Source organism: Budorcas taxicolor, chromosome 4 (genome assembly GCF_023091745.1).
Source record: "Budorcas taxicolor isolate Tak-1 chromosome 4, Takin1.1, whole genome shotgun sequence".
NCBI classification, from domain to species: domain Eukaryota; kingdom Metazoa; phylum Chordata; class Mammalia; order Artiodactyla; family Bovidae; genus Budorcas; species Budorcas taxicolor.
In genome coordinates, this window is record NC_068913.1 from 100,164,530 (window position 1) to 100,192,238 (window position 27,709).

Genomic DNA, 27,709 nt, shown 5'->3' on the forward strand with positions numbered 1-27,709 from the left:
GTGCCTTCCACGAAACATTTTCTACCTCCAACCAAAACAGTGTAAGAGGACTGCCTAAGTGAAAGTGATAGTCGCTCAGTCGTGTCCGACTCTTTGCGACCCCATGGACTGTCCATGGAATTCTCCAGGCAGAATACTGGAGTGTGTTGCCATTCCCGTCTCCAGGGTATTGTCCCAGCGCAGGGATGGAACCCAGGTCTCCCGCATTGCAGGCGGATTCTTTACCAGCTGAGCCACAAGGGAAGCCCCTGAATGCCTACGGGGAACCTACAAAAGTATTAGCAGAGAGTGAGGGCCAGTTACTGCTCATAAGTCGGGCACTTTAAAGGCTTTTACTTTAATCACCGTTTAAAACACCAGGAAAGAAGGAGCCTTTCTCCGAGGGGAGTGCCCACCTTCATCCCCAAGCTGCAGTTTCCCATGAGTAAAGGGAGGCATCACCTCATCACTTCAGGATTCCGTCGACACTTCTCTACGTTGGCAGATAGTTCCTTTTCGACGCGTAAGCGCTTTCAAGCACCTCAACCTCCTAAGAGCTCCTGAGGTTTAGCTATTGCCCAGGAGACGCTCGGGGTTTTGTTTTTCTACTTCCCCGCCGGAACAAGCCCGCCCACTAGCGTCAGAACTAGCTTCTCACTGGTCCGAAAGTGTGCTCGTCTCCTCAAACAGCCAATCAGAGCCTCACTTTCTACTCAAGGGATTTGAAAAACGGAAAAGACCTTGACCTGTTCCTGGGAATAGGGCGGGGGTGTGAATGATTGACAACTCGACTCTCCAATAGTCAGAGCCCTAGGACCTGCCCCTTCTGGCTGCAGGGCTAGAAAAGAGAGTCGATGCCGGCCGCAGTGATGAGCCCTGGGAGACGCCGGCTGTTCGGGTTTTCCGAGGAGCGGCTGCTACTGGTGGCCTTTTTGCAGGTGAGTGGTGGCTGTTGTTAATAGTGCTGTTGCCAAGGTTTTCTATTTGTCAGTGATGTGGTGGTTCATTTCAGCGCGCTGGAGGGCCAGTTTCTTTCCTCCCCAGGTTCAGTCTGTGGTGGGAGTCTGGCACTCGCACGCCCACCCCTCAAGCTCCGACCCTCACTTATCCCCCAGGTCCCGCTCAGCTGTCCCTTTCTCAGAATAAGCCTGTCTAGTCTGCCAACGGAAAGGAGGACCCCGCGTTGGTAGTGGTGTCTTGACGGCAAGAATAAACAAGGAGTCGATGGGAGTGATACTCTACACCCCTGGACGTCTCAGGTACCGGGTGTGTCAGTCAGAGCCCCGTCCATCGTAGGACTCCCCCTGAAAGAGCGCTTCCGTATGTTTTCAGGGCCTTGGCGCTATATTGAGGGCGATGGCAGACTTGGCCCTTGAAGGCTCAGTAGATAGAAAAAACCTGAACGTCATGAAAGGAGAAAGGTAAATATCTGCAGTGGTTTCATGGAGGGTTCAAATCTGGAACTAAATCACAGGTTCTTTGAACCACTACACATGAAAAAATAAGTGTATTTCTTCTTCTTTCCAAGGGATGAGGGCCATGTTACTGGAGAAAGAGAGTAGAAATGCCAAATGGAAGTGAAATTCACAGTTGAGTTTTGAGGAATAATTGGTTGTTGGCTAACTTACTATAACTCTCATTACCTTACTGCCTCCCAAATTATGGAGGCGTAATGGCTTGTAAGTGGTATCAGAATGTTAACTGCCTACTTTGGGGGGGAAAAATCAGATGCAATCTTTCACCAGTAGTTTCTAGGGTTTTCTATAATGAAAGCAGAACACATGTCATTTTGTCTTTTAAAACTGCCTCCTCTGAGGCCAGGGGACTAGGTTTGTTCCATCCTTGTATTCCTATGCACCTCACATACCACAGATGCTACTCAATTGTGGTGGGGTTTAGAGAAGCATAATTCAATCAAATGGTGTTGTGGAAGGAGCTCTGAGTTGGCAGTCAAGACACCTGGGTTTAGTCTTGAAGTTGTGTGATCTTAGTGAAGTGAAAGTCACTCAGTCATGTCCGACTCTTGCAACCCCATGGACTATACAGTCTGTGGAATTCTCCACACCAGAATACTGGATTGGGAAGCCTTTCCCTTCTCCAGGGAATCTTCCCAACCCAAGGATTGAACCCAGGTCTCCCACATTGCAGGCGGATTCTTTACCGGCTGAGCCACAAGGGAAGCCCAAGAATACTGGAGTGGGTAGCCTATCCCTTCTCCAGGGAATCTTCCTGACCCAGGAATCAAACCAGATTCTCCTGCATTGCAGGCAGATTCTTTACCAACTGAGCTACAAGGTGTAATCTTTCAATTATCTGACTCTTAACTTCTGCCTCTTTAAAAAGTGGGTGTTGCATTAGATTATTTCTGAAGTCCATGCCTGTGTTCAAAGTCTGTTTTAAACTAAAGATTCTTAAACATTTTCCACCACAAGTACATCAGCAAAATCTCATTACAGTAAATTCCTAACCTGTCTGTTAGCAAACTAAAGCTCCCAGCTACAAGGGTTGTACCTGGTTCTTTTGTGTCCATATTTAAACCAAACCAAGTGGGTCATTGTAGAAAGTTTGGTCGTTGTCCAGAATGAACATTGTATAGAAGTAAAACAGAAAATGTCATTGTTTACTCCACTACTCAGAGACAGCTGCTGTTGGTGTCTGGGTAGATCTTTAATCTCTCTTCCTCTTTTGCCTTCTATGGTTGGTTGAAATTAGGTGGCACATTTCATTTTAAATTTATATTAAGTAATGACATCTAAATTCAGCCACACCTTCATCTTTGTCTTGTGCCTAGAGCACAGAGGCCTTGGAATGAAATCTGGTGTGAAGGGATATTTGTATGGGGAAATAGGACTAAAAGTATCACTGAATAACAAAACTCTTTAACTGAAATGTGGCCACAAATATGAAAAAAACATAGTTTATAAAATGTAAAATAAATGTTAGCCACTTTACCAAAGCATGTGAATTATAGAATATCACTTAGTATTTGGTATGCTTCTAGAACTGTATCTTACCATCAACACCCCTGCCCTGAAACACATACAACATTTGATTGCATTCCTCCTTCCCCTATCTAATTTAACCTTTTCTCCTTACCCCCACCCTCATATTATTTTATCCCCAGCTTTTGTTTCTGCTCATACCATCAGCAAGGTAGGATCACTTTCAAGGGCCTGAGGTCTGTATCAGTCTTCATGTGTTAGTCAAAGTCTGTGCCATTCAACCAGAATACCTTGCATTCTTTGGTAGGGCGCTTCACCATCATCTCATTTAGTATTCCTCATAGCCCCTTGAGAAACAGTAATTTCATTACCCTCATCTTTATGGACCAGGAACCTGAGGTGCAGCAGATAACTTAAATAGTCAAGATGACACTGTCATTAAGTAGCAGAACTGGGACTTAAGTCTAGGTTTCTTGACTTCACACTTTTGGGATTTGGTGGAAATAGTTTGTTTTGACACAGATGCTACTATTGTAGGGGAATAAGTAACCAGAGATAGGAAGGAGATGTCTTGAATGGGTATTCCTCACATGAGTGATGCCATGCCAGCTGGAACAGGCCACATGCCCCACGCACACACATCTCATTGCTGGACACTTCCCTGTAAATAAGGGTCAGCCTGCTATGGTTTGTTAACCTCTGTAACATGGGGTCAGTCAGGGCTGTTAGAAGGTATAAAGTTGGAGAATGACAGGGTAATAGTGTCTGGAAAACACCTATAAGTAATAGAGTTTGCTCCTGGTAAAATAGTTGTTCTTATAATGCAAATGCAAATGGAAAAATTACCATTCAAGCTTTTGGAAAAGTGATAGATGAGGAACAGGAGGTACTTTTGGATATAGGCATGTTTGAACTTTTCATATTGAGCTGGGCCCTGAGAATCTTAGGAACTGAGCTCCAGATTTCATTTCCCTTAAGAACTGTTCCGTGTTAATTTATCAGAAACTTGATTAACTGCTCTTTTTTCTGTCCTCAAGTCTAGCCAGTCTGTCTTCTGTAGAGCTAGATCCCTAATGCAGTGGGGGTTGAGAGTCATTCAAAGCTGCATAGTGAGGATTTAGACCTCCAAGTGGTGCAAACATGCAAACACCCAAATGGTCTAGGGTAGCATTTGAATATTTATTATTGAAGAGAAAGCTTTGGATCAAAGCAACTCTGGCTCTGTATCCCTTATTTTATATTGCTTCAACATTCTATCATTAATCACATTTCTTACTCAGTTTTTGGAAACAAAACAAGCTGAGACTGGACTTTATCCTATAATTTTCCCCACCTGTTCATGAGTTGCCAGGTATGTATTCACTTGAAGTGTGAAGCACTGTGACAATTTATAAAGATGTCTAATAAAAGTAAAGCATGTCAAAATGACATTATGTTTTCGAAGTTGGTTAACAAGATGAATTTTTTTTTCCTTATTGTTCTATCTTGAACCCATTATTAAGTAATTTGATGAAGCAAAATAAACTACTCAGACTGATTTAAATGTGCTCAGTATTGTCTTATGTGAAGGATTAAAAACAGTTATGAATGGGATTCCATTATTCAAAGTACTTGCAGTGCTGGCCAAGAATAAAATAAGGTGATTTTAATAATGTTGGGATTATCCTATGACAGGATGCTTAAATGTTCAAAATACTGATGTGATTAGTAGATCTGAGTAATCTCAGCTAGACCAGGGTTTAGGAAGCTAAGACCTTCTGGCCTACTATCTTTCCAGCCCACAAGCTGTGAATGGCTTTTGCATTTTTTTAATGGTTGAAATAAATCAAAGAATAACTATTTCATGTGCATAGAAATTATATGAAATTCTCATTTCCTTATCCATATGTAAAAGACAAAAAGTTCCAATATGTTTATTGGAACATAGCCTTATTTGTTTGTATACGCATTGTTTATGACTGCTTTCAACTACAGTGGCAGAATTGAGTGATTTTAAGAGAGACCATATCGCCCACAAAGCCTAAAAAATTTACTCTTGGACCTTTTACAGAAAAAGTGCCCCCCCCCCAGCTTTTTTTTTTTGCCTCCAGCTAAGCTGGAGTGTCTCTCACATCATTGCCTTCATCCCATTTCAACAGCAATTATGCTGCCCCAGGTCTTCCTTAAATGTTACCTTCAGAATAGTTGCAAAAGATTCATAAGTATTCACATACATTTCCCTTACTTGTAAATGCTGCCTGATCCTCCTAAAATACACATTATTAAAGCTTTAATGACGTCCCAGTACTTGTAGAATAACCTATATTCTTTGGCACAATGTTCTTTCTGGGCCACTATTCAGCCTTATCTTTCTAGACTAGTGTCCTCCTACTTCCTTATTATACCCTATACTTAGTATAGGGTGATCATGTAATTTTCCAGATGGGACCTTCAAGTGTGAAAGGGGCCCTGTAATCATTATGTTGGGGAAACAGGTCTAAAGCAAGACTGTTCTAGGCAAACCAGTTTGAATGGTTCTCCATAAATACCCATTCCCTTACCTCTACTCACTGTTTCCTTAGACCAGAATTCCTTAACATAAATCTTAAACATCTTTTCAAATCCAGCTTAAATAGTGCCATGTCCACGAAGTATTATTCAAACAAAAACAACAATAACTCCTTTTCCGTCTCCCTTATACATCAAGTGCTTTCTCGTGCTCTGGATTACTTTCTGCTGTTGAGATACACACACGTCACTTTTCCCCCATTAGTCCCTTGGAGGCATCATTCATGTTCGATTCTCTGTTCCCCCCAGGCCTAGCTTTATGCCATGTTCAAATGAGATTTGCAGCACATGTTTGAAGAATGAGTTGTTTGACCAGACAGGGCGGACCAATGAATATCTGGGGCTGTCAATGGAGATATATCATCCATTTTTAATGTAATTAAAGTCATGAGAAAAGTTGGGTTTCCAGGGTTGGAAGACAGAGCCTGGGGTGCCCATATGGTAGTAAAGCACAGTGGGTCAGGGCATGTGTACAGGCATTGGGGTCCAGGCTGGCCTGATATTGAACTCCTGCTCTGCCACTTACAGTCTTTGTCCTCTTGGGCAAGTTAGCCTCTCCTGAGTGTCTGCATCTATAAAATAGGAGTAATTGCAGTAACCTGTCCATAGAATGGTGGTTGAGAATTGAAATCGTCCCAAGCACACGATGAGCACTCCAAGAAAGGTAGCGGCCGTGGCGTCATACAGGCTTCCCTGGTGGCTCAGATGGTAAAGAATCTGCCTGCAGTGCAGGAGACCCAGGTTCAATCCCTGGGTAGGGAAGGTATGCTATGATACATGCTTCACCATCCCAGTACTGTTGCCAACAGGTGGGCAGCACCAGGACGTAACAATAGAAGAGGTGGGAGAAATGCAGCCCTGAAGTCTTAGAAGAATTTTTCTTCCCTTGATGGAAGTGCTTAGCTTCAGAGGGGTCAAAGCAGTGGGAGTTCTGAGTGAAGATGGTCTCCACTTACTAAGAAGTGACTAATCAGCAGTCTTTTGAGACACTGTTTCAGTAGAGTGGGCAAGGTACAAGGTAGGTGTCAGACAACTAAAAATAATGGCCAGAAGGAAGGGAATAACAGCCAAGAGGAAGGGGCAGGAAGAGGAGATGCAGAGTCATGTAAAAGATATGTTTGCTTAGTATTTTTTTTCCTTTGAGCCACATCATATTTTGAAAAGGACGGCACCCTGAAGTGTGGTCACTCAGTGACCTGTGTGGCCCCTTGGGAGTATGAAGTAAATCATTGACTAAAATCAGTGCTTAATTCAAGTGCCAATAACCCTTGCTGAGAGGATAAATGAGGACCTTTAAAAAGAATAGTTTTTAGTTCTTAGCATGGCCCCTCTTTCTAAGTTGGGGGTGTCTGTTGCCTGATTCGGCATTGTGCCTTGAGGTTCTCACGAGCAGTCACACGCCGAGCCCTCCTTTATACTCACCTTGTTTGTGAGCATCTCATGAAATGTCTGCCTGGGTTGGAAAGACAAGCTGTGACTGGAGATGCTCCTGTGAAGTGAAGCCAAGTGAGCCTAGATGCTCACACCCAGACTCGCAAGTCTTCCATGATGAGGTAGAAAGAGCATGGGTGTCAGAGGCACAGGGCCTGGATGACAGCTCAGTTTCATCTAGTGCTTCTGTGTTTTTTAACAAATGAATCTGTTTTCTCTGTGCATATTGTTAAGGCCATTTAAGAACATACTAAACTGTAACAGATACAAAAATATGATGGATGAATGTTCTTGGCTCTGCCCTTGCCATCAAATACATTGGAATTCTTGAGTTAAATCTTGCCTGGAAAATCCCATGGACAGAGGAACCTGGTAGGCTACAGTCCATGGGGTTGCAAAGAGTTGGACACGACTGAGCAACTTTACTTACTTAACGTTTTGGACCTGCCCACTGACTGTTGATTTGTTTTTCTGGCCATACCGTGTGACATGTGAGATCTTAGTTCCAACCAGAGATGGAACCCACACTGCCTGCGGTAGAAGGGTGGAGTCTTAACCACTGGATTGCCAGAGATGTCCCCAGCTGTCCTATGCTTTGGCAGTTACCACAAAAACTACTGGACTTCCCAGCTGGCATAGTGATAAAGAATCTGCCTGCCAGTGCAGGAGATGTCAGAGATGTGGGTTCAATCCCTGGGCTGGGAAGATCCCCTGGACTAGGAAATGGCAACCCCCTCCAATATTCTTACCAGGAAAATTACATGGGCAGAGGAGCCTGGCAGCCAACAGTCCATGGGGTCGCAAAGAATTGGACATGACTCTGAATACTCATTGCACCACGCTTAGCCTTATTAGCACAGTCTAATCATTTTTGCTTGTCTTTGATTCAGTCAACACACTAAGTACCTAGTGTGTGTCAAGAGTCATGTTGGGTTCCAGAGATAGGCAGTGAGTCATCAGCTCTAATGCAGGTTACAGGGCACACAGACCGGGAACAAGTGATCTGTCACAGTGACCCATTGCAACTGTGCCCAGTGTCATAAAGCAGGGGGCTGTGGGAAGGCACTTCACCACTTTCAATAGGTGAGAAAGAAGGGCATACACAGAAGTCTGAAGGCATCATCCTCAAACCAGCAGCATCAGCATCACCTGGAATCTTGTTATACCCACCCCAGACCTACTCATTCAGGCTGTGGAAATGGGGCCCAGTAATCTGAAACAGTTCTCTTGGTGATTCCAATGCACATTAAAGTTTGAGAAACCACCAGCCTAGAGGAAATAACATTTAAACTAAGCTCTATAGTCACACCATTCAATATAGTAACCACTGGCTATGGAGCCCTTGAAACTTGGGTAGTTCAAAGTGAGTTGTGCTCTAAGTATAAAATGCAGATCAGGTTTCAAAGACTTACTAGGAAAAAACACCTCTAATTATTTTATATAGATCATATGTTAGAATGATAATCCTTTGAAACTAAAGGGTTAAATAAAATGAATTATTAAAATTTCACCTACTTTTTTCTGCTTAATATGACTTTTAGAAAGTTTAAAATTACCAATTTTAAAAAGCCGATTATATGTGGCTTGAATTACATTTTGATTGGACACAGCTGATGTCTGGTGGGTCCAAAAAGCAGAGTGGGATTGAAGTGGCAGTGGAGGGGAGGTGATGATGGGTGTAGTCTCTGTAGACTACAGAGTATGCAGAGTTCCTAAGGCCAGAAAGAACATGGTATGTTAAGGAAATAAAACCAAAGCCTTACTGGTCACATTAAGGATTTCGAGTTTTGTCCTAAGATCAACAGGAAGTAATCTGAGGGTTTTAAACAGGGTACTCAATTTTCAGGAAGTTTGTAGCTAATACATGAGGGTTAGATAACTACGGCTGAATATTGCACGACTCTCAGAATCAAAGCTCCCTGCTCCTGCCCAGAAGATGTGGGGGTAGAGGCATTTGGTCAGGCGGTACCGTCAGAGGGAGGGAGCAGGACCCTGACCATCAGCTGCCTCCACCCCAGGATACGAGGCACAAAACCCCTGCTAAAGGGAAAAGCAGACACCTGGGAATAGTTTTGTGCTCAGTTCATTTTCAGCTTGGTCAATGTTGAGAGCTGGAGGAAACATTCCAGAAGAGTCCAAAGTTGAGTAGGAGTTTGATTACAGAGCTGGGACTCTGCAAGGCACTGGCAGAGGTTTGGTGAAGGGAGGGTCAGGGACAAGGAAGCCTGGCACATGTGGGGATTAGCAGGTCTGTCCTTTGAAAAAGTGCACTGGACAACCACAAAGAAAGGGCCCGGATTAGAGCCTGGAGGCCTGGGCTCTGACCAGCTCCAGGAGTTGGGGTGGGGGTTCCCATTCACCTGTGATCTGGAGGAGCTTCGCCGTTAAGTCACAGGCCATACACTAGCAGACTCAAGCTACTCTCGGACAGGCCTTATTTAGCTCATGTTTTTTAAATGTATTCTTGTTAGTTGCCAGTATTTGTATTGGATATCACATGAAATTACATTTCCAATTCTTTTGAAAATTGGAAAATTGAGGACCTCAGTTCCTCAGTCTCACAGAGAAATGGGCTGGAGCTAAGTAGTAGCTACTGCTTTCATTTTTCCTATGAACTTTTAAGCTGAAATGATCATGTTACAAAAAAAAAAAATTATATACTCTTCAAAACAGAATCCACAAGTTCTTTCTGGTCTGAGTCTTGCATTCTCTCCAGTCTTCTGTTTCCAGCAGCCCTCAGCTTTTCTTTGTTCTCCAGAAAAGTTCTAGAATGGTACCCTTAGCTCAGTGAGACTAAATTATACAGATGCTAGGGCTTCCCTGGTGGCTCAGAGGTTAAAGCGTCTGCCTGCAGTGCAGGAGACCTGGGTTCAATCCCTGGGTCGGGAAGATCCCCTGGAGAAGGAAATGGCAACCCACTCCAGTATTCTTGCCTGGAGAATCCCATGGACTGAGGAGCCTGGTGGGCTACAGTCCACAGGGTCGCAAAGAGTCGGACACGACTGAGCGACTTCACTTTCACTTTCCATCCATGTGTCAATGTGCATGAGTTGCATCCATCAGGGAAGCGCATATGTTCTCTGCAGTTCAGCAGTGTTCCCACGACCCCTGCAGCCCCACACAGATCTGCAGCCCCTGCCTGAAACTTTAAATGAAACTGACAGCAGTGTTGTATTTGTTGGTAAACACTTGGCATACCAGCTCCCACAGAGACTGAATCATAGAGATTGCAAGCTGGAAACCTCAATAGCTCCTTTGTAAATATTCAGCCATTAATTAAATGGCAAAGGTCAGTTGATAGCAAGGAGGAGAGAGGGAAGGGGTTTTGTTGACCTGAAGTAGATGCCCCAGTTCAGTATCTCTGCCCTCTGTGCACCATAATAAGAGGCTGGTGTATTTGTAGTGACTGTAGCACTATTTCTCTGCTCCAGTGTATGTATTTTGAGAGGGAAGAAACAGAAATTGTCTTATTTCTTAAAGTAAACAAATAGAGCTGATTAAAATATTGTAAAGCTTCGTGATAGGTGCCTGAGTGTTTGATGTTATTGCTACACCTTTTTCCCCCTCAGGATAGTTCATCATCAAAAGATGATGAAGAGGTGCATCTGCCTACAATATTTGTACATCATACCTTCTTCGTTTGAATTGAAAAATAACTTCTTTGCTATAAGGAGCTTCTTGCTTGACAAGACACAGTAAGGGCTGAGGTAGAGAACCGTTGACAGCTTCTCTTTTCTCCATCCCTCTCCACCGCCACCACCAAAAACAGAGCAGTAAATAAAATGTTGCATGGGCATGAATCCAGTTTTTGATGGGTCTGAAGCTTCTAGCACTTAGTGGATTGGGGTGGGCTCTTCAAAAAAACAATACCCAGGTGTCTTTCTTTTGCTGATTAAACACACATACACATTCTCATCCATGTGAATTCGTTAATTGGTCTTTCCCAGAGCCTTAGAAGTAGTTTGTTCAAGTGAGGGGCCCTAAAGCTTGAGCTTCATTCGTTTCATGAATACTCCACTTCCAGGTACCAGTAATCACCTAGCCAAACACTGCCTAGCTGCCTTGCCTCCCATTTTCAGTTTTCTGCCCCTCGATGCCCATCTGGGTTGAGGGGAGAGGCATCGTTCTCCCTCTGGAAAGTCTCAGCTCTGCAAGGTACCTTCACCTGCGTCCTGAGCCCAGGCTCTTCCAGTAACCTGATGCTTCCCTGTTGCACATGCACTGAATAAAGGTCAGACTTCACTGATGTCTGATGAGAAGGGAAGATCGTAAACCTAATTGCTGTCCCCTTTCAACCACTTGCAGATCATCTCCATCTGCTTCTTCCCTCAGGTCTGCTCTTGGCCCTCTGAAATTGGAAGCTTTGTTGTAAAGACTTTCCCCCCACTTCAGAATCTCTCGGAATTAACTAAGGAAAGGAAGAAATGAGATCCAGATTCCAGTTAACTTCGTCACTGATTATTATATAACTGTGGGCGAATCACAGTCTAAGTGGGACAGAGTATCTCCAGTTCATGGAAGTTGTCAAGAATGGCAGAAGACCAGGCCCTGATGTTTGTATAATCTGTACCCCCTGGTGTGGAAGGTGCTGGGCACAAAAACCAAGTCGCATTTGTCAGTGTGGAAGTGTCTGTTGGAAGGCCAGCGAGGCAGGCTGGTGCAGCCAGGCTGGTGCAGATTTTCTCCAGGGGACAGAGTGGGCCCAGATTTCTGGGCTAGCAGCTTCAGTCAGGGGGTTCAGAAACACTCCAGGGTTGCCTGCCCCACCTTACTAGAGTCTTCCTCTGCGATGTGGCTGGCATGTATAGGACAGAGGGTTGAGAGGAGATGTGGCCTTATCTGTGTGCTTCCTCTCACTCCTACAGACCTGCTCCTGGTAATCTGTTTTCTACAGGCAGCATCTCTCAGCTGCTTGATTTGATAGCTTGTTTTATATCCAGATTTATTTTATTTATAAAAACCGTCATCTTGAGTCAGGTGAGAGATTATTTACGTGACTACCATATTGGATGCTAAAGTTGATTGAAATCATCTTAGTATTGTTTCAATGTTGAAACTTAGATTTTCTTGTCTGTGTGTGTGGTGTAGACTATGGCATTAAAGAGCCAGTTTTCTCCACTTGGTGATTTACATACCAGGTGAATGTGGTAGTTTATTGAATTAGCATGTTTAATAACTTCTATAATAAGATGAGACTGTAACTATTTCTTCACCAAAGGGAAAACAGAATGAGAAGGGTGTTCCTTCAATCTTGAGTCAGCTTCTCAAAGCTGGGAGTTCCCAGCTACAAGTCATCATTTTAGACCCGTACAACTCATTCTATTAAACCCTCTCTTCTGTAAGCAGGAGCTGCCTTTCTATCTGGTGGAAATGTAGCGTGCCATTAGAATGAAGTGTTCTGTTGTTTTACGTCATCCAATTAACATATACTATCTAACCATCAGAAAATTTAAGTCAGCTAACTAGGTTCCCTGTAATTATCCGTAGACTCTGCCCGTATGTGCCGTAGTGTGTATGAGTTGCTGGATGCCTGATGTCAAAACGGTTCAAGGAATCATTCCAGTGTATTTTAGAAACTGGCTGTTGGAAAGTTGTGCTTCCACTCCGAGGTAGTCATTTGAATGAAACATATGACTTTTATACTTCTTGTTTCTTCTCCATCTAGATGTATTGTTGTCACTGAACACTGGCCCTTTGGAAAGCCCTAGGGAAGCTCAGCCATCAATATGTCCAAGTACAAACTGATTATGTTAAGACATGGAGAGGGTGCCTGGAATAAAGAGAACCGTTTTTGTAGCTGGGTGGATCAGAAACTCAACAGTGACGGACTGGAGGAAGCGCGGAACTGTGGGAAGCAACTCAAAGCACTAAACTTTGAGTTTGATCTCGTGTTCACATCCATCCTGAACCGGTCCATCCACACAGCCTGGCTGATCCTGGAAGAGCTGGGGCAGGAGTGGGTTCCCGTGGAGAGCTCCTGGCGTCTCAACGAGCGTCACTACGGAGCCTTGATCAGTCTCAACAGGGAGCAGATGGCGTTGAATCACGGCGAGGAGCAAGTGAGGCTGTGGCGAAGGAGCTACAACGTGACCCCTCCTCCCATCGATGAGTCCCATCCTTACTACCACGAAATCTACAATGACCGGAAGTATAAAGTGTGTGATGTGCCTTTGGATCAGCTGCCACGATCCGAGAGCTTAAAGGATGTTCTGGAGAGACTCCTTCCCTATTGGAATGAGAGGATTGCTCCTGAAGTGTTACGTGGTAAAACCATTCTGATATCTGCTCATGGAAATAGCTGCCGGGCACTCCTGAAATATCTGGAAGGTACCATCTTCATGCTATTACTAACCAGGTCTTAGTCCAGAAAGAACATGGTTTCTAAACTAATAATGCACAGTTTCCATTATAGACTTTCCTTCCCTGTCACCTTTTGTCACTTCAGTCATTTAAGGATTGTTTTGTTCTATCAGAAATCCTGGGTTTTTTACGTTTGTATTATTTGCTCTAACTTCAGCAAGCCTCAGAATCACCTGAAGGGAGGGAGCACTGGGACCACCCCTGGTTTCTGGCCCCACTCTTGGAGCCTGTAGGCCCGAGGTGTGGCTCCATAATTTGCTTTTCCAAAGAATTTTCAGGTGATGCTGATACTGCTGCTCAGGCTTCTCCAAGCGCTTGAGAAGCACTGATTTAAAAGATTATGTGTCTTTTGTTGTAACCAGGTAAGAGGAGGCTGGGGAGGGAAGAGGTTTCTGTAGAAATGGTATGCAGGGTACATTTCTTTTGTTGTTGGTTTAGTGTTTCACGATAAGTAAAATTATATAGATTTTATGTTCTTCCAGCTTGAAACAACCATTGCTGTATTTTCAGACGTAGGCTTCCTGGATAATTGTTTTGTTCCAGTCTTCTCTTTCCAGACCAGATTTAGTCATTGACTGGGAGAAAGTTCAGGAGAAGGAAAAGAAAATGATGGCTTATTAGAGATAATCAGTAGCTTTAATTTTAATTCCTTGATGTTGTGTTCCAGAAAGTACTGTTGTTACCTATCTCTTAAGTAACATGAACTCTTCAGAGGACTCAAGCTCACCAGTTTGGGGCACCATGATTACACTGTGACATCTTCAGGGGTTTTCTCTCCTTTCTCCCTTCACTCAATAATCCCGGTTGTTGTTCAGTGGGGTCCGACTCTTTGTGACCCCATGGACTGCAGCACTCCAGGCTTCCCTGTCTTTCACCATCTTTTGGAGCTTGCTCAAACTCATGTCCATCGAGTTGGTGATGCCATCCAGCCATCTTCTTCTTTGTTGTCCCCTTCTCCTCCTGCCTTCAATCTTTCCCAGCATCAGGGTCTTTTCTAATGAGTTAGCTCTTCACATCAGGTGGACAATGAATTGGAGCTTCAGCATCAGTCCTTCCAACGAATATTCAGGATCTCCTTTAGGATTGGCTGGTTGGATCTCCTTGCTGTCCAAGGGACTCTCAAGAGTCTTTTCCAACACCACAGTTCAAAAGCATCAATTCTTTGGTGCTCAGCCTTCTGTATGGTCCAACTCTCACATCCATACATGACTGCTGAACAAACCATAGCTTTGACTGTATGAACCTTTGTCGGCAATGTCTCTGCTTTTTAATACACTGTCTAGGTTTGTCATAGCTTTTCTTCCAAGGAGCAAGCGTCTTTTAATTTCATGACTGTAGTCACCATCTGCAGTGATTTTGGAGCCCAAGAAAATAAAGTCTGTCACTGTTTCCATTGTTTCCCCATGTATTTGCCATGAAGTGATGGGACCAGATGCCATGATCTTAGTTGTTTGGATGTTGAGCTTTAAGCCAGCTTTTTCACTCTCTTCTTTCACCATCGTCAAGAGGCTCTTTAGTTCCTCTTCGCTTTCTGCCATAAGGGTGGTGTCCTCTGCATATCTGAGGTTATTAATATTTCTCCCTGCATTCTTGATTCCAGCTTGTGCTTCATGCAGCCCAGCATTTTTTGCACGATGTGCTCTGCATATAAGGTAAATAAGCAGGGTGACAACATACAGCCTTGATGCGCTCACTTCCCAAATAACCCTGGATGGTTGTGCCTTTTGTGTGATGGGCTCTGTCTGGTGTTCTCCTGTCTCTTGTCACTGTCAGCAGTTAGCTCACTGGCGTTAGAATGCATTTCTCCAACATTCCCTTTTCATTCTGCTTTGCTTTTCTATACGAGGCTGTGAAAATGAAAAGGTTGACATTGCACATGAAATAAATGAAGATAGGTTATTGTTAACAAAATGATCTTTATGAGATTTTAATGTAAACCTTTTAGCATGTGTTTTTTTCCCCCCTCTAATTTTTATAACATGGCCCAGAGCCAAGTCATTACTTGTATACCTGACATCCATTCCTTGTGCAGAGATCTGAAATCTGTAGACTTTATTAGCTGTTAAAACCTTTATTGGCCAGGCATGGTGCTTGATCTGTTTATGTGTGGGTATGTGTGTGTATCTTATTTACTCAACTGTATAAAGAGTTTTACTCTTCCTTGTTCAGAATAGTCAGATATTTGATTAAATCTGTATATATAACTTCATCATTACTGGGTTTATTATAGTACTTTATTGTTTGAAGAAGAGTTGAGGCGCCTTTCAGGAGAATAACAAACCGAAATTCGGAATTTCAAAGTTTCTGCCAGAAGATGTATTCTCTTCTCCCCAGACTGATTCCTTTTTTCCATAGATGGAATTTAGATCTTGCTGTGGCCAGATTCCCTTCCTTTGAGAAACTGCCATCATCTCCTTATGGATCCTCTTCTCTTCCCCATCTCAGAAATCCTCCTCTTAAAGACAATTTCCTGCTGTCTGGTACTATTTACTCTTTGCCTATCTTCACGTTTAGAGTGCTTAGGTTATTCTACAGCCCCGACCGTAGCTTACTCTAATAGCCCCTTCTATTAGTGCATTGGTAATTTAACCATTTGTTATTATTCTTTTTTGAAAAATATAGGAAGGCTTAATAAATTGTGGTTAGGAGGACTGCCATCTTGGTGGGGTTGGAGAGAGACTTACTCGTCAAGGGCAAGGTAATACATAGAAGAGCTGACTGTCTGTATTTGAGGGAGGTTTTGAAATCACTAATAATTTTTTTAAAACAACCAAATGATACAGCTTTTTGAGAAAACAATCTGGCAGTTCCTTTATGGTGAAACAATGATCCAACAGTTCTACCCCTAGATACAGTCCTAGGGTGACTGTAACAAAGGACCCCTAACTGGGTGGCTTAGAAAAACATAACTGTCTCTCAGTCCTGGGAGCTGAAGTCCTAAACGAGAGTATCGGCAGGGCCCTGCTCCCCCTAGTGGCTGCAGGAGCGAATCTCAGCTTGCCTCTTGTGGTTTCTGGTGTTTGCCAGACATCCGTCACATTCCTGGCTCGTGGAAGCATCAGTGCAGCCCTCCGTCTTCACTAGGGGTTCTCCCTGTGTGTCTCTGCATCTTGTCCAAATTTTCCTGTTTATAAGGACACCCAAAATACTGCACTGGAGCCTAATCCAGTGACCTCATTTTGACATGATTACCTCTATAAAAACTCATTTCTAAGTGAGATCACATTCCGAGGTGCTGGAGTTTACCTTCAACATATGTTTTTTGGGGGAAATACAGTTAAGTTCATAACAATACCTAAGAGAAATGAAAACGTATGTCCAAACAAAAACTTGTACACAAGCTTTCAAAGCAGCATTATTCATAAAAGACAAAATGTAGAAGCAACTCAAATGCCCATCAGTGGGTGATTGGACAGATGAAATATGTAGTATGTCCATACAATTAAATATTATTCAGCATTAAAAATAATTAGTGAACATGCTATAATGTGGATGAGCTTCGATATCATTATTACATGAAAGAACTTAATCACAAGGATCACATATTGTAGGACTGTACTGGTATAAAATCTCCAGGATAAGCAAAGCTGTATAGACATAAAATAGGTTGTTTGTCTCCTGGGACTGAGTTGGAGGGGAAGAGGGTGGAGTGAAGAGTGACTGCTGATACATGCAGGGTTTCTTTTTGGAGTGGTGAAAATATTCTAAACCTGTGGTGATGTTTGCACAACTCTGAATATGCTAAAAGCCATTGTATACGTTAAATGGGTCAGTTGTATGTGGTACGGTGTGTGAATTACTAAAGCTACAAAATAATTTAATCAATGAGATTTAAAAATGAGAGGATTTGAAATAGCCCTGGAAAGCAGTAGTTTGGGGCAAATACATGGAAGTGACAGGTAACAAAGGAGATATGCATGGATGTGGAGTATAGAATAAATTAAAAAATTAAAACACAGCTTTGACCACTGGGGCAGAAATGGATTTATAGGCATTGCTGAGGCTTCCCTGGTGTCTCAGATGGTAAAGAATCCGCCTGCAATGCAAGAGACCTGGGTTCGATCCCTGGGTTGGGAAGATCCCCTGGAGAAGGGAATGGCCACCCATTCCAGTATTCTTACCTGGAGAATCCCAATGGATAGAGGAGCCTGCTGGGTGACAGTCCATGGGGTCACAAAGAGACACTATTGAGTGAGAAATTAGTGGGCATTTGTTCTTAGGCTTCATTTAACTTTTCTTGTGAAGGTCTTTCTTCCTTTAATTTGGATTGTATGGAACTAACTTACCTTTCAGAGATTAATGAAGTAGTCCCTTAAATTATAACTCCTGTCTTATCACTGTAAACAGGCTGTATAGAAAATGTTTTCATTGGGGGAATAACTGATTTAAAACAGCAGCATTCATGCTCGAAGAGGTCAGTTATACACAGAATAGAAGGTACGTGTAGAGAAAGGTATAAGGCTGGCAGGTGTCTGCAGGAGAAGAGAAGGGAGGTATATGGGAGGAAGATAGGGAAGGTAGAAATGGTAGGGTTGGTAACCAGGAAGTATGCCAGACATTCAAGGGGGTAAAAATTGGCAGAAAAACCAGAATATACCATTAGGTACAAGCCAATAGCTGGGGAAGCGAATGAGTGAAGATTGCAGTTTGTCCATAGGAAGTCTTTTTTTTTTAATTATTTATTTTAATTGGAGTCTAATTACGTTACATTGTTGTGGTGGTTTTTGCCATACATTGACATGAATCAGGGGAAGTCTTAAGAGTGGTTTGTGATCTTGGCTCCCCCATCCGTGGGAGGAGAACAACTTAGTTCCCTTTTGGTCTGTAGTACCCCCTGGTGGTACTGTTGTTAAGATTCATCAAGGTTCTTAGCTGTTGCTAAGATTCCCTGTAGTAACTTCCATGCCTAACATGGAAGAAAATGACTTAATGTGCTGGAAATAGACTGGACTAGATTTTAGGATCACATCATAAATTATTTGTTATGTCTTGTTTTAGGAATCCTCTAAATGCTAATTCCCTCTACTAAAATTTCTCTTACAGTGTATGTTGAAAAATAAGATCCAAGTATTCTATGCCACAGCTCCAAAAATTAAGCATAAGTCACTTTTTAAAGATCAGAAGAAAGTGTTTATTTCTTCCATGTCATTTCTGATAATTTAGTGAGATCACAGCCCTTTAAAAAATTTATTGTAGATGTATATGCTCACTGGAATAGGAGTACCAACATTAGTTATCTTATATGTCATTAACCTTTGAGAGTTCATGGGTGAAGGCGACATGTGTTAGTCGCTTCAGTCATGTCCAACTCTTTGTGGCCCCATGGACTATAGTTTGCCAGGCTCCTCTGTCCATGGAATTCTCCAGGCAAGAATACTGGAGTGGGTAGACGTTCTTTTCTCCAAGGGTTCTTCCCAACCCAGAGATCTAACCAGGTCTGCTTTGCTGGTGGATCTTCTTGGAAGGTTAGGAGACCTAATTTTCACGTGGTACTTGATAATTCTCAATCTAAAAAAAAAAAAGTTCTATTGAATTTGGGAAATATCTTGATTCTGGGAAAGAGAGAAGGCAGGAGAAGGGGATGACAGAGGACGAGGTGGTTTGATGGCATCACTGACTCAGTGGACATGAGTTTGAGCAAGCTCCAGGAGGTGGTGCAGGACAGGGAGGCCTGGCGTGCTGCAGCCTTTGGGGTCACAGAGGTGGACACAACTGAGCCCCTGAGCAACAACAAATTGAATTCAGATACTGAATTCCAAGATTTCCAAGATTCCAAAAACTAAGTGAATCTCGCTTACTTTAAGGGCTTCCCAAGGGGCACAATGGTAAAGAATTTGCCTGCCAATGCAGGAGATATAGGAGACGAGGGTTCAATCTGTGAGTCAGGAAGATGCCCTAGAGTAGAAAGTGGCAACCCACTCCAGTATTCTTGCCTGGAAAACTCCATAGGCAGAGGAGTCTGGTGGTCTACAGTCCATGGGATTGCAGAGAGTCGGACATGACTGAGCAAGAGGCACACACACCCTTACTTTAAGGGGGAAAATACAAGATTTTCCTAATAGAAAAAGATGACTGGCCAATTTATTTGTGTGTATACGTGCTTATTGTGTTAAAGAAGTGTAAAGGACTTCCCTGGTGGTCCAGTGGTTAAGAATCTGCCTGCCAGTGGAGGGGACATGGGTTCAATCCCTGGCCCAGGAAGATTCCGCGTGTGGTGGAGCCAACTAAGCCCATGCATCACAACTGCTGAGCCCATGTGCCGGGAGGCTGTGCTCTGCGACAAGAGAAGCTGCCACAGTGAGAAGCGTGTGCCCCAGACTAGAGAGTTGGTCCCACTTGCTGCAACCAGAGAAAGCCCTCACGCAACAGTGAAGATATTTTTTTGAAAAGCCATAAAATTTACCATCTTAATTGCTAATTTATTTTTACTGTAAATTTATATTACTGTACATTCCCCTGTTTTTGATTAATGTCTGTTACCCTGGTACAGTTATTCACAGCATCTCCTTTCACTTTCTGAAGTGCTCCAGCTTGGATGATAAATTTTATGGTCATCTTATTATAAAGGTTATTCATCTGTATTAAGAATGAATCTTTGAAATGGGTGTGACCAGATTCCATATTCCCTATAAGTACAAAAGTTGCTAAATTCTTTGCATTGGTCACAAAGGTAAACATGAATGTTGTTGTAGACTGCTCTGAATCCTAGTCCTGTTTTCTAGATATGTTTATGTAAAATTCTACCCTTCAAACACGATCTTTCAAGGAAGTGGGCAATTTCCCCCCATACTGTTCTTAAATTGTGTGACACACTTAAAGCATCTTACCTTCTGTTGGGCAGAGTACGGTAACTGATAGAATCAATGACAGCATACTGTCTTATAGAAATACCTTATTGTAACTTTGGATTGGAAAGAATGATAAGCCAGTCATGGAACAAATTGGGAAACTGGTCTGCCCTGAAGTCTCCAAGGGCCTTAAGATCGTTTGGCTAAGAGTATACACGTGTTACTTATCTACTCTAGATTGTGTATACCCCGATAATGGAGAAAGTTCCTAAGATGTTATTTTGTTTCTCAAATATTTGGTGCTATGATTTTACCCTGCTGCTGCTGCTGCTGCTAAGCCACTTCAGTCGTGTCCGACTCTGTGCAGCCCCGTAGACGGCAGCCCACCAGGCTCCTTGGTCCCTGGGATTCTCCAGGCAAGAACGCTGGAGTAGGTTGCCATCTCCTTCTCCAATGCTTGAAACTGAAAAGTGAAAGGGAAGTCGCTCAGTCGTGTCCGACTCCGTCATGTCCGACTCTATGCGACCCCATGGACAGCAGCCCACTAGGCTCCTCTGTCCACAGGATTCTGTAGGCAAGAACACTAGAGTGGGTTGCCGTTTCCTTCTCCTGATTCTTTCCTACAGTCAGTCAAATCTGCCTGTGGGAAAGAAGGCAGGTGCTGTTGAATTAAAGTAAAACCCAGACAGATCTCACGGCTTAGCCATGACCATGGTAAGTAGGTGGGGTTGTGAACGAAGCCCAAACCCAGTTCACTAAGTCTCCCCTTACCACATGCTGCTGCTGCTGCTCCTGCTAAGTCGCTTCAGTCGTGTCCGACTCTGCGCAACCCCCGTAGATGGCAGCCCACCAGGCTCCTCTGTCCACAGGATACTTACCACCTGAGCTGTTTTGGTTTTTTTCCTGAAAAGTAGCCCTTCCCTTGATCTATTCTGTTTGGAATACTGTTATGAGAAGCTGACTCGAGTATCTTTGGCAAGTAAAGTATAAAAAGGTAATTTCATGCAACTAATTGAGTCTTATATTACTATGGTTTTACATTGTGGGTTGTGAATGACACTCCCTGGTACAGCTATACAGGACGGCCCTTTTTTGAGTGCATGCTGTGCGCTAAACACAGTTCTAGGCATTCTGCATACATGTTTCTGGTAGGAATTAGAACAAGTGTTTGAACTTACTGGAACTTACTTGCTTTGTTTCTGTGTCTTACTCTGCTATTTAGTGTAGCCAAGTCATGTTTTTTCATTTTTAAAATTCATTTCTGGCTGTGCTGGGTCTTTGCTGCTATGTGGGCTCTTCTTAAGCTGTGGTGAGAGGGGGCTGCTCCCTGGTTGCAACGTGTGGGTTTCTCATTGCTGGCTTCTCTTGTTGCAGAACACAGGCTTGAGGGTGCATGGCCTCCAGTAGTTGCAGCGCGTGGGCTCAGTTGTTGTTGATGCGTGGGGTTAGTTTTTCCACTACATGTGGGATCTTCCCGGACCAGGGATTGAACCCATGTCTCCTGTATTGGCAGGTGGACTCTTTACCACTGAGCCACCAGGGAAGCCTGTAAGTCATGTTTTTAAATTTTCATTGGAACAGTCATTAATTGTTTTCATTTTGTTTTGTCTGGTTGGATTTTTAGATTTCTCATGTGAAATCACATGGTATTTGTCTTTCTCTGCCTGATTTCACTTAGCGTAATACCCTCTAGATCCATCCATATTGTCACAAATGGCAAGCTATCTTTTTTATTACTGAGTAATGTTTCATTGTGTATATGCACCACGTCTTGTTTATCCATTGTGTTATCAATGAATAGTTAGGTGGCTTCCATTTCTTGACTATTATAAATAATGTTCCAGTGAACATTGGTTTGCCTGTTTTTTTTTTTTGAATTAGTGTTTTTGTTTTCTTTGGATAAATACCCAGAAGTGAAATTGCTAGATCATATAGTGGCTCTATTTTTAATGTTTTGAAAAACCTGTGTATTGCTTTCCATAATGGCTGCACCAATTTACAATCCTGCCAGCAGTGCACAGGGTCCCCTTTTCTCCACATCTTTGCCAGCAGTGGTTATTTGTTGTCTTTCTGAAGATAGCCACTCAGGTATGAGGTGGTATCTCACTGTGGTTCTAATTTGCATTTCCCTGATGTTTAATACAGCTGAGCGTCTATTTATGTGTCTGTTGGCCATCTGCATTTCTCCTTTCGGAAACATCTATTCAGGTCCTCTGCCCATTTTTTAATCGGGTTGCTTGTGTGTGTGTGTGTGTGTGTGTGTGTGATGTTGAATTGTTTGAATTCCTTGTCTACTTTGGCTGTGAACCCCTTATCGGATGTATCACTTTGCAGAAATCTTTCCCCATTCAGAATGCTGCCCTTTGGTTTGTTGATAGTTTCCTTCTTTCTGCAAAGGCTTTCAGTTTGGTATAGTGACATGGACGGCTTTACTTTTAACTTTATAGTAGTTCTTAATTCCTTCAGAAGAAAGAAGACTTAAATATGTGAAATACTATATAGTAAGAAAACCTCTACGTGAAGGACTGCTTTATTGATTTTTAACAGCATAAACAACTACCCATGCTGTACTAAGAAGTCAAGATTACAGCAGGGCCCACCTCTCACCAGCTGCTACCACGATGACTCCTAGCCCAGGCTTAGTATCTAATAGCTCCCTGTTCCTTCGCATTCCAGACGGGTGTGTGTTTCTTTCTCTGTGGTTGGCAGAGCCACTTCCTGTTTGTTTCCTGCCGGCCCACATTGGAGGAGAAGCGAGGTACTGAACTGAAGCATTGGATATAGTCTGCATGTTGCCAGCGGAAGTGGATTGTTTAGTCTGGGTTCAAGAAAGGACTAGGCAGTTTCAAGTTCGGAGTAAAAGTGGCATGCAAGATAGGCTCGCCCCACTGAAGAACTGTGTGCAGCTGCACACGTAACAAGGCAAAGAAGTGATGAAGTGAAATTAGAGACTGAAGGAAGGAAGGTCAGCTGGGACTTGCTGTGGGGACGGGGACTGACTGACCAGTCACCTTTGGCATTTTGTGGGATATTTTCAGAAGTAGCAAAGTCAGGCCTCTCTTCTGTGAAGCAAATGCTTATCTCGTGGTATGGTTAAGCTTTCTCGTATTATAATTGATTTATAGAAACCTAAACCATTTAACTATAAAATTAGATGTAGGATGGATTCTACTCTCTGCCTTATTCTAAATCAGAGGCTGTTATGTTATCTTCATGTTACACTACTCAAATAACCAATTTCTAATTGTCCCCTGGCCAGTCTTTTAAGTTGTACATGGATAGCATTCAAACCTAAAAGAAATAAAAGTAGGTGGACCATATATGAAATTCAGAATCTTGTGTCAGCTCTTATTTTGGCAATAGAAGAATACAGAACTCTCATCACAAGTCACCATCAGTGGGGTTTTAATTGTGACTGATGTGACTGGGAAAAGGAAGGGGGTCACGGGTGGCACCTCACATTTGTATAATTTGATCAGAGTTTTGCCCTCTTTCTCTAATTCCCAAAAATATGCATCATGGAATTGGGGTTTCCCAGGGCTTCCCAGGAAGCACTAATGGTAAAGAACCCACTTGCCAATGCAGGAGACACAAGAGACATGGGTTCGCTCTCTGGGTCAGGAAGATCTCCTAGAGGGGGACATGGCAACTCACTTCAGTACTCTTGCCTGGAAAATCTCATGGACAGAGGAGCCTGGCAGGCTACAGTCCATGGGGTCACGAAGAGTCGGACACGACTGAAGCAACTGAGCACACACGGGCATGTTGTCCTGTATAGATCTGTCTCCCCAAACATCTTTTCTCTTGTTTCCTGATATTCAAAGATTTGGGGCAAACACTTTGGAGAAAACCAAAGAAAATGTATAGAAGACAAATTTCATTTTGGTTGTTTGCTGTTTGTGCACTAAATACAAATGACTTTTTCTTCAACCTTTTTGACCGTCTCTCTTTTTTTTCCTTAAAAAGGTAATAAAGGAATCACAATCTTTAGTCAGAGCTTCTGCAGTAAGGGACTAGATTTAATTTGAAAGCTTAGAGAGTTCAGGTCCATTCATTTCAGCCATGTGTCAAGGGTCCGTTAAGTCTGGTGCCGTATATCCTTGGTACCAGGATGCAGCGCCTGGACTTGGACATGCAAAGTCTGTACTTGCGAGGCACACCGTGAGTCTACGTTTCGATCTCCTGAAATTTGGCCAGTACTGTACCTCCTGAAATTAAAAGACGCTTACTCCTTGGAAGAAAAGTTATGACCAACTTAGATAGCATATTCAAAAGCAGAGACATTACTTTGCCAACAAAGGTCCGTCTAGTCAAGGCTATGGTTTTTCCAATGGTCATGTATGGATGTGAGAGTTGGACTGTGAAGAAAGCTGAGCACCGAAGAATTGATGATGCTTTTGAACTGTGGTGTTGGAGAAGACTCTTGAGAGTCCCTTGGACTGCAAGGAGATCCAACCAGTCCATTCTGAAGGAGATCAGCCCTGGGAATTCTTTGGAAGGAATGATGCTAAAGCTGAAACTCCAGTACTTTGGCCAGCTCATGCGAAGAGTTGAGTCATTGGAAAAGACTCTGATGCTTGGAGGGATTGGGGGCAGGAGGAGAAGGGGACGACAGAGGATGAGATGGCTGGATGGCATCACTGACTCGATGGACGTGAGTCTGAGTGAACTCCGGGAGTTGGTGATGGACAGGGAGGCCTGGCGTGCTGTGATTCATGGGGTCGCAAAGAGTCGGACACAACTGAGCGACTGAGCAACTGAACTGTACCTCCGACATAGTCCTCTGAGTGCTTTCATGTACACACTATATGTCTTAGAGTTTTTGTTAACATTCTATTCCTAACAGCCTTTACTTAATTCATATAGTTGTAATATCAGATCATTAAGCTAAAAAAATTCCAGATTCTAGCAGCCCACACATGATAAAATTCCTTACAGTTGAACAAACATTACTAAATTCTTGCATAAGGCCCCGTTCAAAAGCATGAACATCACAAGAGTGGCTAAAACATTGTCTTACAATCCTGGTGGGAGAAGTGGGTATTTGCTCATCCACCGCTGATAGAAGGCAGAGGGGTAGTGCTGTATATCTGTGTGGGGATCTTCATGACTGTCCATGGTTCCTGTTCCAGCTCAGTGGTCAGGGGAATCATTGTAGATACAGTCTTGATTTTTTGAAGTCAGTCCTGTGTGCAGAGAATTAAGTTGTTTAGATTTCTTCCCATATTGGCTTTGAGTTACTCCTTTGACTTACCATCAAACTTTCATTATTTCTTAGTTGAAATATCCCAGTCACTACAATGGATTGCAGTTAACTTTCAGATGCTCCTACATGGAAGATTCAAGAATTAAAGACAACAGTCGGGAGTTGGTGAAGGGGTTGATGCGGGATTAGATATTTCCCTTCAGAACATTCTTAGATGCCTTTTAAAACAATCTAAACCCATTATCAGATGGAGCATGTGATATCTGGTCACTCATTATAACTTTCATATGATGTTCTGGTTAATACATTTGTAATATGATATTGCATAATATAGTATTGATTCAGTTTGATTTAATCCAACGCAGATGCATTTTTTAGCCTTAGGAGTTCTGCTTGCTTAACTCTCTTAGGACAAAGAATGTGGCTTATGCCAAAATTGAGCAATGAGTAATGGCTTCATTGTGGTTTTTCCTAATTTGCTTTTTTAAAGTGTCAGTCACTAAGTCTGTTGACTGATTATTAAGCGGTCTAAGTATTTTAAATATTTGTAAGTAATTAGTCTGCTCTGTGAATGGCTTGAGTAGCCATTAAAGTGGAATGTCAGCTTTATTTATTGGAAATATTTCTGTTTTTGTTGAACTCTCCTTTCTTTATAGGTGAAATATTGTCGTTCTTGTGGCCTTTTGTTTAGTTTGCTCTTTCATTTGGTCCCACGCAAAGCCGGGTTGTTATCTAAGCCGTAAGCATGAGCTTGAGAGTAACGCTCTTGAAAATAACACTTGTTACACCTGGTTAGATCTGAGGCCATAGTCAGATGAGTTCCACATGTGCCCCTTGACCCTTGCCAAAGACCTAGCACTTTTCTCTGAGGTCACATCATAACCCCTAACCCTGGCCCATGATAATCCCTGTGTGTTAGCTGTTTCAAGGGGATCAGACAAGTCAGTTCATCCCTGTTACTGTTGTTTAGTCACCAAGTTATGTCCTACTCTTTTGCGACCCCATGGACTGTAGTGTGCCAGGCTCCTCTGTCCATGGGATTTCCCAGGCAAGAATACTAGAGTGATTGCCATTTCCTTCTCCAGGGGATCTTCCCAACCCAGGGATCGAGCCCTGGTCTACTGCACTGCAGGTGGATGCTTTACTGCTGAGCCACAGGCGAAGCCCATTCATCCCTGTACTAGTCTTGAAAACGTGAGACCACTAGGTTCTGGCGTCCAGTTATCACCCAGCCCTTCACAAGGGCAGAACATGGACATAAACATTCTCCTCTCTCCTAGTACTGAGGTGGAAATAGCCATCGACGAGTCAGATGACCAGAGCTGAAGTCCTGGAATTTGGAAACTTTTTAAAAAGTCCAGTTTTACTATCTTGTGATTTGAACCGTAAACTTCTGTGGATCTGTTCAGTAGTTTTTCAGACATCTTTCTAGAGATATAATTCACATGCCATACAGTTCACCCATTTAAAGTATATAATTCAGTGGCTTTTCACAGAGTTGTTTATTCGCAGAGCTGTCCATCTATCAGCACAGTCAGTTTCAGAACATTTTCATTACCCTCAAAAAAAGACAAACACCCCATACCTGGCTGTCACTGCGCAGTCCTCCCATCCCCTCTGGCCCTAAGCAACCACACATCTGTTTATGTCACCGTTAGATTTGCCAGTTCTGGCCCTCCTGTGTGCTTCGTTGCTCAGCCATGTCTGACTCTTTGTGATCGTTTGGATTGTAGCCTACCAGGCTTCTCTGCCTATGGGATTCTCCAGGCAAGGATACTGGAGTGGGTTGCCATGGCCTCTTCCAGAGGATCTTCTTGGCCCAGGAATCAAACCCATGTCTTCTGTGTCTCCTGCATTGGAAGGCGGATTCTTTACCTGCTGAACCATCTTGGGAAGGCACCATTTGGTATAAATGGAATCATGCAGTATATACTCCTTTGTGACTGGCTTCTTTTACTTAGCATACTGTTTCCAGGGGTCATCAATGCTTAGCATGTATCAGCACTTCATTCCGGAGAAGGCAATGGCACCCAACTCCAGTACTCTTGCCTGGAAAATCCCATGGATGGAGGAGCCTGGTGGGCTACAGTCCATGGGGTTGCTACGAGTCGGACATGACTGAGTGACTTCACTTTCACTTTTCAGTTTCATGCACTGGAGAAGCAAATGGCAACCCACTCCAGTGTTCTTGCCTGGAGAATCCCAGGGATGGGGGAGCCTGGTGTGCTGCCATCTGTGAGTTCGCACAGAGTCGGACACGACTGGAGCGGCTTAGCAGCAGCAGCAGCACTTCATTCCTTTTTATTGCCAAATAATAATCCATTGTTTGGATCTACCCCATTTAATTCATCCGTTCCTCAGTTGGTGGGCTTTTAGGCTGTTTCCATCTTTTATCTCTTATGAATGGTGCTGCTCTGAGGGTTCGGGTATGGGTTTTTGTGTGGACATACGTTTGC

General features: G+C 43.2%; 1 protein-coding gene across 2 annotated transcripts in view; it reads left to right on the forward strand.

Annotated features, from left to right (window-relative positions):
- The first annotated feature begins 821 nt into the window (after positions 1-821).
- The window catches only part of BPGM (bisphosphoglycerate mutase), a 31,523-nt gene continuing 4,635 nt past the window's right edge, over positions 822-27,709 (forward strand). The window contains exons 1-3 of one of the 2 annotated variants that reach the window (XM_052638487.1): positions 825-917; positions 1,095-1,238; positions 12,565-13,226. In XM_052638487.1, coding sequence (XP_052494447.1) covers positions 12,626-13,226 — 601 coding nt within the window. In that variant the 5' untranslated portion in view covers positions 825-917; positions 1,095-1,238; positions 12,565-12,625. Of the gene's footprint in view, positions 918-1,094; positions 1,239-12,564; positions 13,227-27,709 lie in introns of both variants that reach the window. The other variant, XM_052638488.1, reaches the window with a different exon arrangement.